Source organism: Halichoerus grypus, chromosome 12 (genome assembly GCF_964656455.1).
Source record: "Halichoerus grypus chromosome 12, mHalGry1.hap1.1, whole genome shotgun sequence".
Taxonomy (NCBI): Eukaryota; Metazoa; Chordata; class Mammalia; order Carnivora; family Phocidae; genus Halichoerus; species Halichoerus grypus.
Genome location: NC_135723.1, coordinates 57,057,122 through 57,072,150, shown reverse-complemented (window position 1 = coordinate 57,072,150; position 15,029 = coordinate 57,057,122). Strand labels below are relative to the sequence as shown.

General features: G+C 40.7%; 1 protein-coding gene and 1 long non-coding RNA gene across 4 annotated transcripts in view; one reads left to right on the top strand and one right to left on the bottom strand.

Moving 5' to 3' along the window:
• LOC118538920 (uncharacterized) overlaps positions 1-15,029 on the bottom strand; it is a 55,205-nt gene that overhangs the window by 3,628 nt on the left and 36,548 nt on the right. Inside the window, exons 3-4 of one of the 3 annotated variants that reach the window (XR_004918842.2) lie at positions 10,870-10,913; positions 7,334-7,547 (exon numbers count right to left, since the gene is read on the bottom strand). The exons of the other annotated variants lie outside the window; for them this stretch is intronic. This is a non-coding gene — a long non-coding RNA (uncharacterized LOC118538920). The remainder of the gene's footprint in view (positions 1-7,333; positions 7,548-10,869; positions 10,914-15,029) is intronic. 3 annotated transcript variants of the gene reach the window in all.
• Positions 3,045-15,029, top strand: part of SPMIP4 (sperm microtubule inner protein 4) — a 37,008-nt gene continuing 25,023 nt past the window's right edge. Inside the window, exons 1-2 of the mRNA XM_078059382.1 lie at positions 3,045-3,333; positions 13,053-13,229. Coding sequence (XP_077915508.1) covers positions 3,200-3,333; positions 13,053-13,229 — 311 coding nt within the window. The 5' untranslated portion in view covers positions 3,045-3,199. The remainder of the gene's footprint in view (positions 3,334-13,052; positions 13,230-15,029) is intronic.

The window sequence follows — 15,029 nt, the reverse complement described above, 5'->3', positions numbered from 1 at the left end:
ATTTAAAACAAAGGTTACAGAGTATAACTAATAATTTACATTATTATAGTCTTCCTATATATTATTTCCTTGAAGGTTAAAGGTCTAACTTTAGGGGTTTGGAATTTTTGTCAACCCAGCCACAATATTCTATGCATACATTTTTTCAATCCCAAATTTCATTTTCCCTGCTGGAAGGATTAGTGGTGACTCAAAGAATATATTAAGGTAAATGAGGTGATGAAGGAGAGATCAACCTGTCAGAAGTAGGAAAGTGATCCGAGGCTACTGACTCCGCTGGTGGTGGTGATAGACCTAAGTAGTCAGTTATTTTGAGCACCTCCCCGTAAGTGGCTACTTTGTGTTGTTGGGGTCACATATATATCACCTGATGGCTGAGGTGGTGTGAGTTAAGTTAAAAAAGCCTAGAATAAGGAGCATGGTCAAGTAGACCCAGTCCTGACATCCTCAGGAAACTTTCAGATAGGGAAGGATTTCCAAAGTGAACCCTTGTTTTATAAAGATCTGACAATGAATTTTTTTTAAAGATTTTATTTATTTATTTAACAGAGACACAGCAAGAGAGGGAACACAAGCAGGGGGAGTGGGAGAGGGAGAAGCAGGCTTCCCACCGAGCAGGGAGCCCGATGCGGGGCTCGATCCCAGGACTCTGGGATCATGACCTGAGCCAAAGGCAGACGCTTAACGACTGAGCCACCCAGGCGCCCCCTGACAATGAATTTTTTTCTTGCCTATAAGTTTTATTTGGAAATAGCAAATTTAAAAATAAGTAATTATATTTTCCTATCCTTTACTCCCACTTGACAGAAAATAAAATTTCAAACCCAGGAGAACCTGTAGACTATCACCATATATCCTGGTCAACCAACCCATTGTTGCCCTAACTTCCCTGGTACCACAACCATTCACATACATACAAACACGGGGCTAGTGATGCAGCTTCAGCAGATATGCCTGATTCAATCTATTATGTTCAATTATTACCTCCCAGGAAGAATCAAGCCATAAGGAAATGGGACAAAGGTCAAGCACAAGAGAAAGGTGGAATATGGAAATTAATGGAAGGCTGGGCACAGGAAATAGGCTGAGCTGACAGGAAATTTAATGGGAAGGAATTTAAAGGGAAATCCTGAAAACCCTAGAGCAGCAAAAGGACAAAACAAAATTTAAAAAAAGGTTAGGATGGACTTCCATGAGAAGTTTTTTGGGGGGGGGGGGAAGATGTTTAAAGGAGTAAAAGGCATAGGCAAACCACCTAATTCACAACTCTATCTCCAGCAGTATTTACTCTTGCAAGTGGAGTTGTGGAAGAGGTGCCGGGACTAAAAAGTTGACCAAGAATACAAAATGACTACCTTGCCTACTCCAATGTACCCTTCTTTCCCTCACATCAGCTAACATTAACCTAGAAGGCACAGCATAAAATGATAACCACTGGTCGGCTGATTAAAAAGTTGTAAAAAAAAAAAAAGGCAGAGAACGAGGACACTGTCACACCTCCCTTCTCAGAGGTGATGATCACTCTTACCCCCACATCCTTCTGTGTTCCTGCAGGCTTGGTTCTAGCCTCTCCCGAAACCTAAGCTTCCCACGCCCCCATCCCTCTGGGGAGCCCAGTTCTCAGTCATCAGAGAAACTCGTGGCTCTTTAAGTGCAGAAACGTGGTTCACATTTGGTTTCGGGGGGCTGGGGAAGGCAAGGGCAGGGGTGCGGGTAACTGAGGTCATCAAGGTGGGGCTAGATCCTTGGGAACTGCATAGGGCATCCGCAGGCCAACCTGCCCGTTCCCCACGTCCGCACCCACCCAGCGGAGGAAGAGCTGAGGTTCTCACAGGGCGCAATCCCGCGGGCTGCGCGTGCAGAGTCCTGAAAAGCCACCCTGGATGTGGCGGCACTCTTCTCCATTCCCGCAAGGGGAGGTGGAGGGGGAACATGGGTTCGTCGCTCCCGCCTCACCAGGGTGTCCTCTGGCCCTCAATCCTAGCCCTGTGCCCATCCTCTGCCCGGTCCACACGAGCGAACGCCTCGGCCAGGGGAAAAGCCTAGAACAGGCAGCCCACAAAGAAGAACATGAAGCCGCCACCAGAGGACGCCTGGGGGCAGAGCGGGGCGAGGCGTGGGGGCGGGGCCGGGGGCCTGGGTCGCCAGAAGAGTTCCTTTCACCTCTACACTGGATGTCTAGCCCTCCCTCCACGCTTCACGTCCCACTTCCCATTCCTACGGGTCGCGGAGCGAGCCTGCGAAACCTCTAAGAGCCGCCCGCTGCCCCGCAAGAATGCATTACCTAGTGCCACGGTCACGGTTGCCGTCACAGGCACCCTCAACCCCACCCCTGGCCTGTCCGCGGTCCCTCTCTCTCTCCCACCCGCACCTGCCCCCAGCCCGCAAGCTCCCCGGGCCCGCAGGTGCGGATGACAGCGGGATTCCACGCCCCGCAGAGGCCCACCAGCTCTGGGGAAGGGGAGACGCGGTCCAGAGCCGCTCCCAGGCGGATGTCCCAGGTGCGTCCGAACCCCCGAGTCACACTGCTTGGCAGGACGCTGATGGCCAGGGAGCCACGCGGTCCCAGCCAGGGTGCCTCCTTGGCTTCCCCCTCCAAGTCTGAGGGAGAGGGTGGGATTCTCACCCCTTTGGCGTCCTGCTCGTGCTGCGCCCCTGCTTCTCCACTCTGCAAAGGGTTTCTCTCATTCCGGATCCCTGAAACCTTTAGAAGCACAGCTGCTGATTCTTTTGGATGATTCTGCCTACTTTTTGGAAATATTATGGGGTGGGGAGGGAGTGGGGGATCAGCTGAGCTTTCTTAAATAGTTATGGTAAATTTTGAGGCAAAAATATCATTTCAGTTGATGTCCATACAGTAGTGGCCTTTTATGGATATGGACCTACATGTCATGTCATCCACACAGTGTTTAGATTATACTAAGGAACATCTTCCACTTGTGGATTTGTTTCCGTTGAAATTCATTTCCATAGAATTTAAGTTGCTATTTATTACTGATGTGATCATCCGAGGGTCCACAGAGGGCCTGTTGGTGAAGTGATTTCTATGCAGTGGTGACTTGAACAATTCAGCAGTATAAAGTATGTTCCCTGCCTTCCCTGAGGGAGGGTCATTGTGATAGCAACCAAATCAAGCTGACTGCTGAACGGAGTGTGCCCTCCTCTTCTCTTCCAGTCTGTGCCATCTTAGTCAAGAAACATGGAGGTAATTCGTGGCAGGCCCTATTGTTGCAGAGAGCTTGAAGGAGCTCACATACTGTCCAACACCTTCTACTCTAACGAACTGCACACTCCGCTACAAACAACTGTTCGTCCAACTGCCTCAGAGGACAGGTAAGACAAAAACTAGAGAACGTAAATAATTAAAAAGGGCTTTAATACATTAGTTTATTTTTATATGTGATATATGTGAGAAAAAAACATTCAGTTAGGGGGCTCTTCTGTTTTCACATCATAGGGATGGCATAACATGACAATTAACTGTAAAGTCTCCACATCCATTAGGAACTTGATCAAAAGTAAGTTGGTGTGTCTTTTTACAAGGCAGACCTCAATTTCATCCACTACATTCTGGAACTCCAGAATGATCACTTCCTTCATTTGAAAATTAATCTGTTTAATCAAACTTTTTATTTTATAAGGAGTAGTGTAGTGGTTCCCTAACATCCCCTAACACCATCTGTTCAAAAACACTCCCAGAATCTGTTGTTCATGATTGCTATCTAAATTTTTGCTTTACTGAATTTCCTGTAACACATTAATTACAAATTATTATTAAAACTGCACCTAACGTATACCAAGTAATTACTGTGAGTGGGCACTGAACCAAATGCTTTGAATGTAGCAGTTCTTTTAATCCTCACAACAACCCTATAAGTACTATTATTATCCCCATTTTACATATGAAGTAATGGGTACAAATAAGTAATTTTCCAAGAACTTAGTGCCAGCTTTCTGTTTTTACTTCAATCATTTTGAGGCAAAAGAAAATCTCAAAACACTTGGACAGTGAAAAAATAGCCTGTGTGGTTGTTTTGTTTTGTTTTGTTTATAATTTCAATTGGTCAAATCTCTCATTTAAGAATTCCTTCTTTAAGAAATCACAAAGAAAGCCACTCAGCCTCAGTTTACACTTCCAAAATGGAATGTCACTACCACAAAGACAATCCATCCCAATTTTGAATGCTACTGATTGTTAGGTAATTCTTTTTACTGAGAACATTTTTTCCTCCTCCTAATTTCTACCTGCTGATCCTAGTTCTTCTCTCCAAAGCTTTGCAAAATAAGAATAATCTATCATCTCCATGACAGCAGCCCTTCAAAAGTTTGAAGATCCTTTGGCTCTGTAAGAATTCTCTTTGCCAGACTAAACACTGGTTCTCTATAGACTTTACTCTTTCTTCCATCGAGGCTTTCACCATCTTGATCAGACGTCCATGGATCTAGTCTAGTTTGTAAACATGCTTTTTATATGAAAAAAGAAGGCGACTTTTTTTTCCTAATGATAAAACTAACACACGTTCCTTATAAATAATTTAGAAATCATGGACATCCATAAAGAAAGCAAATTTTCCATTTTTCTAACAAAGGAAAAGCTATGAAATTAAAGCACAAGGGAGAAAACCTCTGTACTTCCTTTATCCCGAATAACCACCACCGTTAACATCTCAATATGTGTCTTCTCCATTTTTTAAAATTTAAAGATCATATTTAACATATTTTTTGTAAACTGGTATTTTCACTTAATGAAGAGGAATATTTTCATATTTGTGAGAAAGAAGACTCAGCTTATTCTATTGAGTCAGTCCTTGCTGCATGTGCTCTTTTGTTACCTGATTCCCAAAAGTGGCTGTCAGCCCTGAAGTCCTACTACTCAGCTCCAAGGGGATCAGATTATGGAGGGCTTTCCTTGAGTCAAAGGGAACCCTTAGCAGACTGTGCATGATTTGGGGATAGGCAACTGTCCCTGGCTCAAAAGCAAGGTAAAATTTTATATTTAGCCAAAAAGAATCTGAGTAGGGATTTAAGGCTATCCTATCTGAATAAATTCACTATCCCCTCAAAAGCACTTTCGTAAGGCTTCTCGCTGAAATGTTTACCTCTTCTACCTACCAACCTATGGTTGGTTAGTAATTGGTTCCAAAACCTTTTAACTGGCATGAAATTTAAGAGAAGCATCTTTAAGAAAATGCTGCTTTTTATTAACTGATTATAAAATTAAATACAACATATGTTCAGTTACCTATAAACTACAGTAAGGTACTACTTGAAGCAAAAGGTAGGTACAACCATGTTCCTGATTCCTAATAACTAAAACTTTCTTTCCCTTCAATCCATGTGAATTTTTTCCTATCATCGTCCCCAAATGGGAAAGCCAGGATGATCATGCATTCTCACAACCCCTCCTTTTAACTCCCTCTTAAAAAGCAGCTTGGCAGCTTACAGAAACAGAAGTTCTCTTTTTCTTCTGAACTGCTGTCAATGCTGAGGCTTACTTCTTCAGAGCAAGGTCAGGGTCTGTGGCTCCCAACTCAAGCCTCAAGGTATCTCAAGAGCAAAACAAGACAAAAAGCTCCTAGCCTTTAGGGATTACCCTTCATAATGGTAAGGGTATGAATCCTAGCATATGTTAGCTCTCAACAGTTTACTTTTCTAAACTTGGATGTACTTAAGGGGATACCTTTTTTAAATATCATGTGTTCTGAACTCAGCCATTTTAACAACAATGCAAAATGACTTCCTCACATCAGCATACTTTTTTCTTTTCAGAATAGGCAGTCTAGCTCCCCGCCCTGGTATGCACAGGACACATCAGAACCACATGAGCAGCTTTCTAAAAATAGAGATTCCCAGGCTCAATCTTGGAGATATTCTGGCTCACAAGGTCTGAGGTGGGTCTAGGAAATCTTCATTTTTAGAAGTTTTTCAGCTTACTTTGAGAACCACTAGGCTAGCAGAAAGCACTGAAAACAGTAAGAAAACCAGGATTATGGTTCTGGCTTACCCACTGGCCAAAGGGGAGTCAGTTACTTTCTTCACTGGTGTATTTTAGAGCAATTATAGTAGTCACTATTATATATACTCTGACTTGATCTCCTTTAAAAATATCCATGGACTCTGAGAAACAAACTGAGGGTTCTAGAGGGGAGGGGGTGGGGGGATGGGTTAGCCTGGTGATGGGTATTAAAAAGGGCACGTTCTGCATGGATCACTGGGTGTTATACGCAAACAATGAATCATGGAACACTACATCAAAAACTAATGATGTAATGTATGGTGATTAACACAACAAAATAAAATAAAACTAAAAATATATATATCAGTAAACAAGTGGTAGTCTTTTGTATTCCTTCCATTGAAAATTCAAGAATGGCTGATACAGCTATTCAAAATCATGACAGATGTCTGTTTTCCATTCAGTTGACATCTCCTTACCTCTAACAAGTTCTCTAGCTCATTAAACAAATAAACATCAGTTAAGGCAGTGCCTTGAGAATTGCTTAAGATTTCATCAAACGTTCCCATTTGGTTTCTGGATTCATTCCATTGCTTTAGGATTCTTGAGTATTTTTTTTTTTACTACAAGTTCTCCGCCAACTAAAAATGAGAATACGTTTGTTCTGAGCTTTCCTTTAATCATTCCTTCCAATAATTACTGGCTAAATTCAGCCCAAGTAGAATGTAATGCTCAAAACTCCACAGTGACTCCAAAGCAAGATGCTTGTTCATCCATAGGAAACCTATCTATCTCAAAAACAAGTAAACACTTAATTTTATGTGGCCACAACTTGCAGTACTAACAATTTACTGTTATTTTCTTTGTTGTGGAGACATGTATTATTTAAGCTTTCAAATTATTTAATCCTAAAACTTCAATATTTATTTTAATTAGTTCCTTCTATAAGATGCAGTTAGTATTCAAGCTAAGAGGGGATATGTGAGACACTAAAATAAAGGAGAAATAGGACTTATGTTTGCTTTTGCCTTTTATTTTAAATGGTTTCCTGCAACTTATTGGCTTTAGATGGATGCCCACCCAAATGATTAACATTTTCTACTGGCTCATCTTCCTAGGACAATGTAATATATATGGAGGTCAGATGTTGAGAAATTGACTCATCTAATTTAAATATAACTATTTAAATTGACGATTGAACAACACAGGCTATTGTTCTTGTTTTCCTCTCTTGCTTCACCTCCTACCATAGCTCTTCTCTACTGTGCTTTAAATACCTGAATTCTATATCATCTCTACTGATTTGGCCCAAAATTCAACTCCATTTTCTCAGGCCTTAAGATTTAGATAAGTTCCACTCAAATCTTTATTCCATACCTTCTGGAAGTCCAAAGCCTTCCTCAAAACTTTCCACATTCCCAGAATAGGGGTGGGGTTGGTCATTAATGACTTTCTGACTTTGGTTTCCTTTGGTTCCACTTCTGCTGCTTCTGTTCAGTAACACTTTGACCCAGATGTGAAACACAGTCATTCTCCAGTTTCCTCCAAAGACCTCATCCACACAGAGCATTTGTGAGCCTTGTAAACTTTCCTGATTAGTTAGGGGTCAAAAAGAAGAATCACATCACACCATATAACACATAACTTAAAGCCCCTTCTTAGCCGTAACTTCTGTATTCTCAAAAGTTCTTGAACCCAGCTGTCACCGGGGTTCCTCACTGGCTTTTCTTTTTTTTTTTTTTTTAAAGATTTTATTTATTTATTTGACGGAGACACAGCGAGAGAGGGAACACAAGCAGGGGGAGCGGGAGAGGGAGAAGCAGGCTTCCCGCCGAGCAGGGAGCTCAATGTGGGGCTCGATCCCAGGACCCTGGGATCATGACCTGAGCCGAAGGCAGACGCTTAATGACTGAGCCACCCAGGCACCCCTCCTCACTGGCTTTTCACCCAGTGCAGTCCCCAGCCTCCTAATACCTTGCTGGCTTCTCCCTTCTTCATCTCCCTTTACTCTACTTTCCTCTCATCTTCCTCTCACAAGAGTAAAAAACCAAATCCTTCCCTCTGCAGGGCAGCTTAATCAGTCTTAGGTGGCTCCGTGTCTTACCAACACCCATACTTGCAGAATCCCAACCTCTACAGCAAGTGGCCTAACAAAATATTTTATCAAACAAAACAGATCCTTTCCAAAGAAGGGTTCTGGAGCCAACACTGTCAGGAATTTTCAATTCCATCACTTTTCTGACCTCTAGGCCTTTTGACGTGTTATTCCCCCACCTACATGTCCTACTCATTCTTTAGAACTCATCTTAGATAGTGATTCCCCCAAGAGTCCTTCCTCCAGAAAGGAATCTTGGTCCTGCAAGGTGCCTGGCAGTATACTATCTATCCTGGACCACTTAAAACCAAGGTCAGATGGTGGGCAGATGCAAATTTGAGCAAAAGACAACAAGAGAGGTGGTTTACTTCTAACTTATCTTTAATATGAGAGAGTAACCTTTTGCAACTGATTGTGGAGATGGTCTCCTTTAGATTTGTCACTTGGCTGATTTCTGTACCCCTCACCCAGAAACCTCCTTAAAACAGAAATAAAATTTGCAAGAATTGGCACTGCCCTAAGGGCAAAAGTGTCTCCTTTGCTTGTTTACCTCTCTGGAGTCCTATTTTCTTCTTATGGAGCTCTGGTAACTCTTTCCTGTCTTGTTAACAACTAGTTGCTTTTAAAAAGATGTTTTTCTTTTTTTCTTTTCAGGGTTTTTGTTTTTTGTTTTTAAGTCTGTCTTCTCCAGGTAAATCAATAAGGTCAGATAGAAATAGAATTCAACTTCTCCAAGAAAAGTTAATCCAAAGTAATTGATTCCCTTTTTAAGAGTTACATTTCCTTGCTCTCAAGGAAAACTACCTAGTCGATAAATATTTGTTAGGCATCATATATTTGCAAGACACTATTCTATATCCTGGGGATTCTACGGTGAGTGTGGCAGAGTCCTTATCTACGGTGACTTGTCCTTTTTGCTGTGCTATGGAAACTGTGACGAATCAATGTTCTTTGTTCTCTACAATATTGTACTGTTCATCTCTTGGTGACAGATTACCAGTTTATTATAAAAGGATGTAACTCAGAAATAGCTAGATGGAAGAGATGCATAGGGCAAGGTATATGGAAAGGTGCATGGTGCTTCCATGCTCTCTGAGTGCACTACTCTCCCCCACATCTCCATGTATTCACCAACCAGAAGCTCCCTTTTCAGCACTTTTGGTTGTTTTCAGTGGGAAGGATACTCCAAATAATCTAGACTGCCATTACTAAAAACCGGAAGTCATTAAATCCTTGCTAATTAGGAAGCAGATTTTTTTGCCACATGTTCTTAAGTGTTTTACGAGGCCTGCTTTTAAGGAAAAAGCTTTCATTCCTATGTCACAGGCTACAGTCCAGGAAACAAACCATCTCTTTGGCTTCACTCATTCACTCATATAGGCACTCATTCAACAGACTCCACTGAGTACTTCCTACAAAGCATGTTTACAACAGTGAACTAAATCGACTCCCTGCCCTCCACTCTCTTGTTAAGAGCAGAAAAAGTCATCTGAATTACCAGTTTTCAAGATCAGGTTAAGGCCTACCAGCCAATTTATGAAATTTCCACATCTCCAGTCCACTAAATGGTACAGTTGTAAGGGATGAGACCTGATTCCTATGAAAGGTAACTATTGAATGGGGCAATGCTTTTAAAACTTTAGCACAATTTAACAATCATCTAGAGGGCTTATTATAAGAGATTACTGGGGCCCACCCCCAGAAATTCTGATTTCTAGCCCTGAGGGAGAGCCTGAGAATTTATATTTCTAGTAAGTTTTAAGAGATGCTGATATTGTGGTGCCTGGGTGGCTCAGTCAGTTAAGCAGCCAACTCTTCATTTTGGCTCAGGTCATGATCTCGGGGTTCTGGGATTGATCCATGTGTCAGGCTCCATGCTCAGCAGGGAGTCTGCTTGAGGATTCTCTCTCTCTCCCCCTCCCCCTCTGCCCCTCACTCCACTTGTGTGCTCTCTTTCTCTCAAATAAATAAATAAATCTTTAAAAAAAAGAGAGATGCTGATGCTGCTGGTCCACGGTCCACACTTTGAGAACCACTATTAAAGGAGCTCTAGATAAAGCTTAGGAGCAAGGGCTTCTGCTCCTTTACCTGACTCTCCATTTTTAAAAATCAAAAGACAATCTCCATGTCCATCGACAGATAAACAGATAAAGAAGATGTGGTATTTATATATATATATAATGGAATATTACTCAGCCATCAATAAGAATGAAATCTTGCCATTTGCAACGACGTCGGTGGAACTAGAGGGTATTATGCTAAGCAAAATAAGTCAGTCAGGGAAAGACAAATATCATATGATTCCACTCAAATGTGGAGTTAAGGAAACAAAACAGAGGGCGCTTGAGTGGCTCAGTTGGTTAAGCAACTGCCTTCGGCTCAGGTCATTATCCTGGAGTTGCAGGACTCCCTGCTCAGCAGGGAGTCTGCTTCTCCCTCTGACCATCCCCCCCTCATGCTCTCTCTCTCTCAAATAAATAAATAAAATCTTTTAAAAAAAGAAACAAAACAAATGAACATAGGGGAAGGGGAAGGAAAAATAAAATGAAAGCAGAGAGGGAGACTCTATTAACACTATATGTTAATTAAATTGAATTTATATTTAAAAAAAAAAAACAATCTCTAGCCAAGACCATTCAATGGGGAAAGACTATTCTTTTCAACAAATGGTGCTGGGACAACCGGATATCCACATGCAAAAGAATGAAGTTGTATCCTTATCTCACACCATGTATAGAAATTAACAACAAATCAACATGGATCAAAGACCTAAATGTGTAAGAGCTAAAACTATAAAAACTATTAAAAGAAAACATACAGGTAAATCTTCATGATCTTGGATTCAGCACTATATTCTTGACCCTAAAAGCACAAGAAACAAAAGAGAAAATAGATAAACTGGACTTCATCAAAATTAAAAACTTGTGCTTCAAAGGACACTATCAAGAAAATGAAAAGACAATGTAGAGACAAAGTAGGAGAAAATACTTGCAAATCATATATCTGAGAAGGGACTGGTATCTAGTAGTTTTACACAGTAATAAAAAGAGAGCCCAATTTAAAAATGGGAAAGGATCTGAATAATAGACATTTCTCCAAAGAACATATACAAATGGCCAATAAGCATGTGAAAAGATGCTCAACATCACTAGTCATTAGGAAAATGCAAATCAAAACCACAAAGAGGTACTACTTCACATGCACTGGGAGGGCTATATGAAAAAAGAGAGACAGATAGAAAGTAGATTAGTGGTTGCTCTGGGCTTGGGTGGGGAAGGGAAAGTGGGAAATGATGGCTGAAGGGTACAAGGTTTCTTTTTTAGGTGATGAAAATGTTCTAAAATTATTGTGATGATGGTTGTACATATCTGTGAATATACTAAAAACCATTTAATTGTACACTTTATTTTTTTTTTTTTTAATTTATTTATTTGAGAGAGAGAGAGAAACAGCATGACAGGGGAGAGGGTCAGAGGGAGAAGCAGGCTCCCCGCTGAGCCGGGAGCCCGATGTGGGACTCGATCCCAGGACTCCGGGACCATGACCTGAGCCGAAGGCAGTCGCTTAACCAACTGAGCCACCCAGGCGCCCTAATTGTACACTTTAAATGGATGAATTATATGATATGTAAATTGTATCTCAATAAAGATGCTTAAAAGAAATCAGCACATGGACTACAACTGTAAAAAATAATAATAATAATAATCTGTAGGCCCTCAAGAATTTAACCTTGTTCTTTCAGCAATCTGATGATGCCTTTCATATCTGTGTACTGACTTCCTGGTCTAGAGTTTTAAATTACCTTGATGGCAAAAAGTAGGCTTTTAGTGGTAAGAATACCACTCTAAATAGTTTAGCATTGTCCCAAAGGTACTGACTCTGCTGTGGATTCAGTGTAGTTATAATACTACAGTGCAGTGATTCTCAATATTTTTCAAAGATGAGGATCTCTTTGTTTTCCTGTTCCTTTTCAACAGTTTTTATCTCCCACATGTGTGTCATGATTCATTGATTGAAATTGTAAAAAACCATAATGACCAGAAGCTTTTATGAATTTGATAATGCTTTACAATGAAGTTTCATTTAAGTATGTAATGCCCACATGTATTTGAAAATTGGTAGTGTGGTATTCGTAAGATGTTTTTATTTATTTGGTCTACAGATCATTCTTAGTGAGCTTGTGATTCTGCTGACCCTTGAAATCAAGTTGGCTCCCCCGGTGTCCTACTGCCCCATTATCTGGGCATATCATTATTACTTTCACCTCTTAGGGCTCCCATGAAGATTCAGTGAAATACCATATATTAGGTGCACGATATAGTGCTTGGCATTTAAGTGATCTCCATCTTGCTTTCCCTTTCCTGTGTTACCATCAGCCAATTTTGAACATGGGAACGTTCTGGGGTCTTCTGGGTAGTTTGGTTCCAATGGGACAGAGTTTAGGGTAGTGAATAGGGGCAGGAAGGCCGCATCTCTGAGACGGCAGGTGAGAAGGCATGAAATATCACCTAGAGCAACAGTATCTCTCATAATCTCCCCAGCAGGGAGAATTCCGTGTTTTAAAAATGCAATCCAAAAATAATTGTGAAGCTATAGGAACTTTGGTTGTTCGTCTTAGTCTGTTCAGGCTGCTGTAACAAAACAGCATAGACTGGGTGGCTTCTTATAAACAACATTTCCTTCTCACAGTTCTGGAGGCTTTAAGTCCAGGATCCTGATGCCAGCATAGTCACATTCTGGAGAAAGCCTTCCTCCTGGTTCAGAGCTGGCACCTTCTTGCTGTAGTGGAAGGGGCAAGCAAGTTCTCTGGGGTCTCTTTTACAAGAGCATTAGTCCCATTCACGAGGGCTCCACTCTTTCGACCTAGTCACTAAGTAAAGGCCCCACTTTCTTACACCATCACATCGGGCATTACGATTTCAACATCTGAATTTTGGGGACAAAAACATTCTGACCATAGCATTTCATGTTGAAATGATCTTCAAAAGTCTTTTTTCACAGGTATCAGGAATTAAGGGAGTCGCTCCAACAACATAGACTTCGATGGGGTGCTGATAGGGAATATGGTGGGATAATGCCCATTTCACTCCCTGAGGAACACAGGCAAAAATGTGAACCTCCTCACGTCATGGGCAAAGGACATCAGCATTATGGATTCGGTGGAGAAACCTGGCCGAGGTAAGTAAACTTTCTGCCCTTCACACAGAGGTCTTTATTTTTCATTTTTCTTTACTTTTATTATGAGTCCTTTGTTAACTTAAATCTACCTCCAAACTTACTTTTTACTGTTTATGAAAAGACACAGATGGAAAAACCAATTATATAATTTCTAATTGTGAAATCAGAAAAAAAAAATCTGTGTTTATGGATGACTTTGCTATCCTTAGAGATGTTTAAGTATTGTGGTCAGAAATTTTGATTAATTCCCTTGCTAATCACATTTTATCTAAAACTAAATGGGAATATTCCTGAGAGACATTAAATTAAAAATGTCTTTTCTTGAGCAAATAGCTGGCCTAATTTGTACAGATGCTGCTGATTTATGGAACTTTTGATTTCTAATTTGTTCATCAATCTGTACTCATTAGAATCTACTGGGCACCATTTTCAAGTATTAAAATATTGCAATAATCATTTATAACTTTTAAAGTCACTCTTTCAGCAACTTTATTCAAAACACATTAAAACTGAAGAGAAAGCAAAAAATCTGAGCAGCAAATTAAATGTCACATTATTTACTAAAAATATGAAACTTTAAAAAAAAAACTATGAAATTTACTCAAAGCACAAACCTTCACACAGAGCCTACCTACTCCTGCTTTATCTAATAATCCTGCTTACCTAGTTTATAACAATCTAGCTAAAGCAGTTTAAAAAAATAAATTAGGAAAGACAAGCTGCAAGTAGAAAGAGAAACAGCCACATTAATGACATGTGGCAGCCAACAACCTTAATGAAGCCTCAGTGAAGCAATAAAAAGCAGGCAAACGAAAAGGTCTGTCAGTCCAATTGGAAAGATGCAAATATCAACACATTATAGATAGCAAGGACCTCAAGATCATTCATTCATCCAACACATTTTTTTAAGTCCCCACTCTCATGGAACTTACTTTATAATATAATATAGGTAGATTTATAATATCTTTGTAAAGAAACTACTGTTATCCTGGTTTTACAATACACGGAGACCTGGAAGATTCAATACCTTCCCCTGGATCAGACAACTATGAGGTTGTGGAACAGGGACTAGAGTCCACATTTCTTTGAGTCCAAAGCCCAAGCAAATTCTTTTCATCTGTCCATTCCATTCATCATTTACTCCAGCTATTCATTTATTCAGTAATTTGAGTACAGCAAGCTTGTTCTAGATACTAGAGGTATAGCTCCTCATGGAGTTTACATGTATTGTCCTCAAAATTTATGTATTAAAAAAACGCACAACATTCTAAAAGGATCAGAATTGTATTCACAGAATCCCAGAGTGTAAAAAGAGAGCCAAAGATGAGTTTCTTAAGGGAAATCCAGTTTGAAATGAGAGGTTTGTGTTTGCTGCCTCACTGAATGCAGCCTTGGGCGGGCCACCAGGAGATGAAGTACTTGTCCCAATAAGAACGCCCATCATCCCCAGCTCAGAAATGCAGGTTCCTGTGTTCTGTTCTCTTCACATCTTTTTATGTCAAATGTTACCATTTTGGCATATTTATCTCTTAAAAATATATTTAGAACACAGTCCTATTTTCTGATACAATGCACATCCCTTGCCAAACAACTACAGAATAGGTTTTTCTTGTTTCCTAGTAGGGAATAACTTCTGTCACAGTATTTTTCTTTCTCCCAAAAAAGGGCCTTTTATTCAAAATAACAGAATATTCTCCAGCTCCCTGAGGGGTCAGGCCTCATGTGGTCCAGATAAAAGCTAGTGCTACCCATCACGCCCTACCACCCTCCCTGCAGGGGATCCGCAGGGAGTGCCATGGT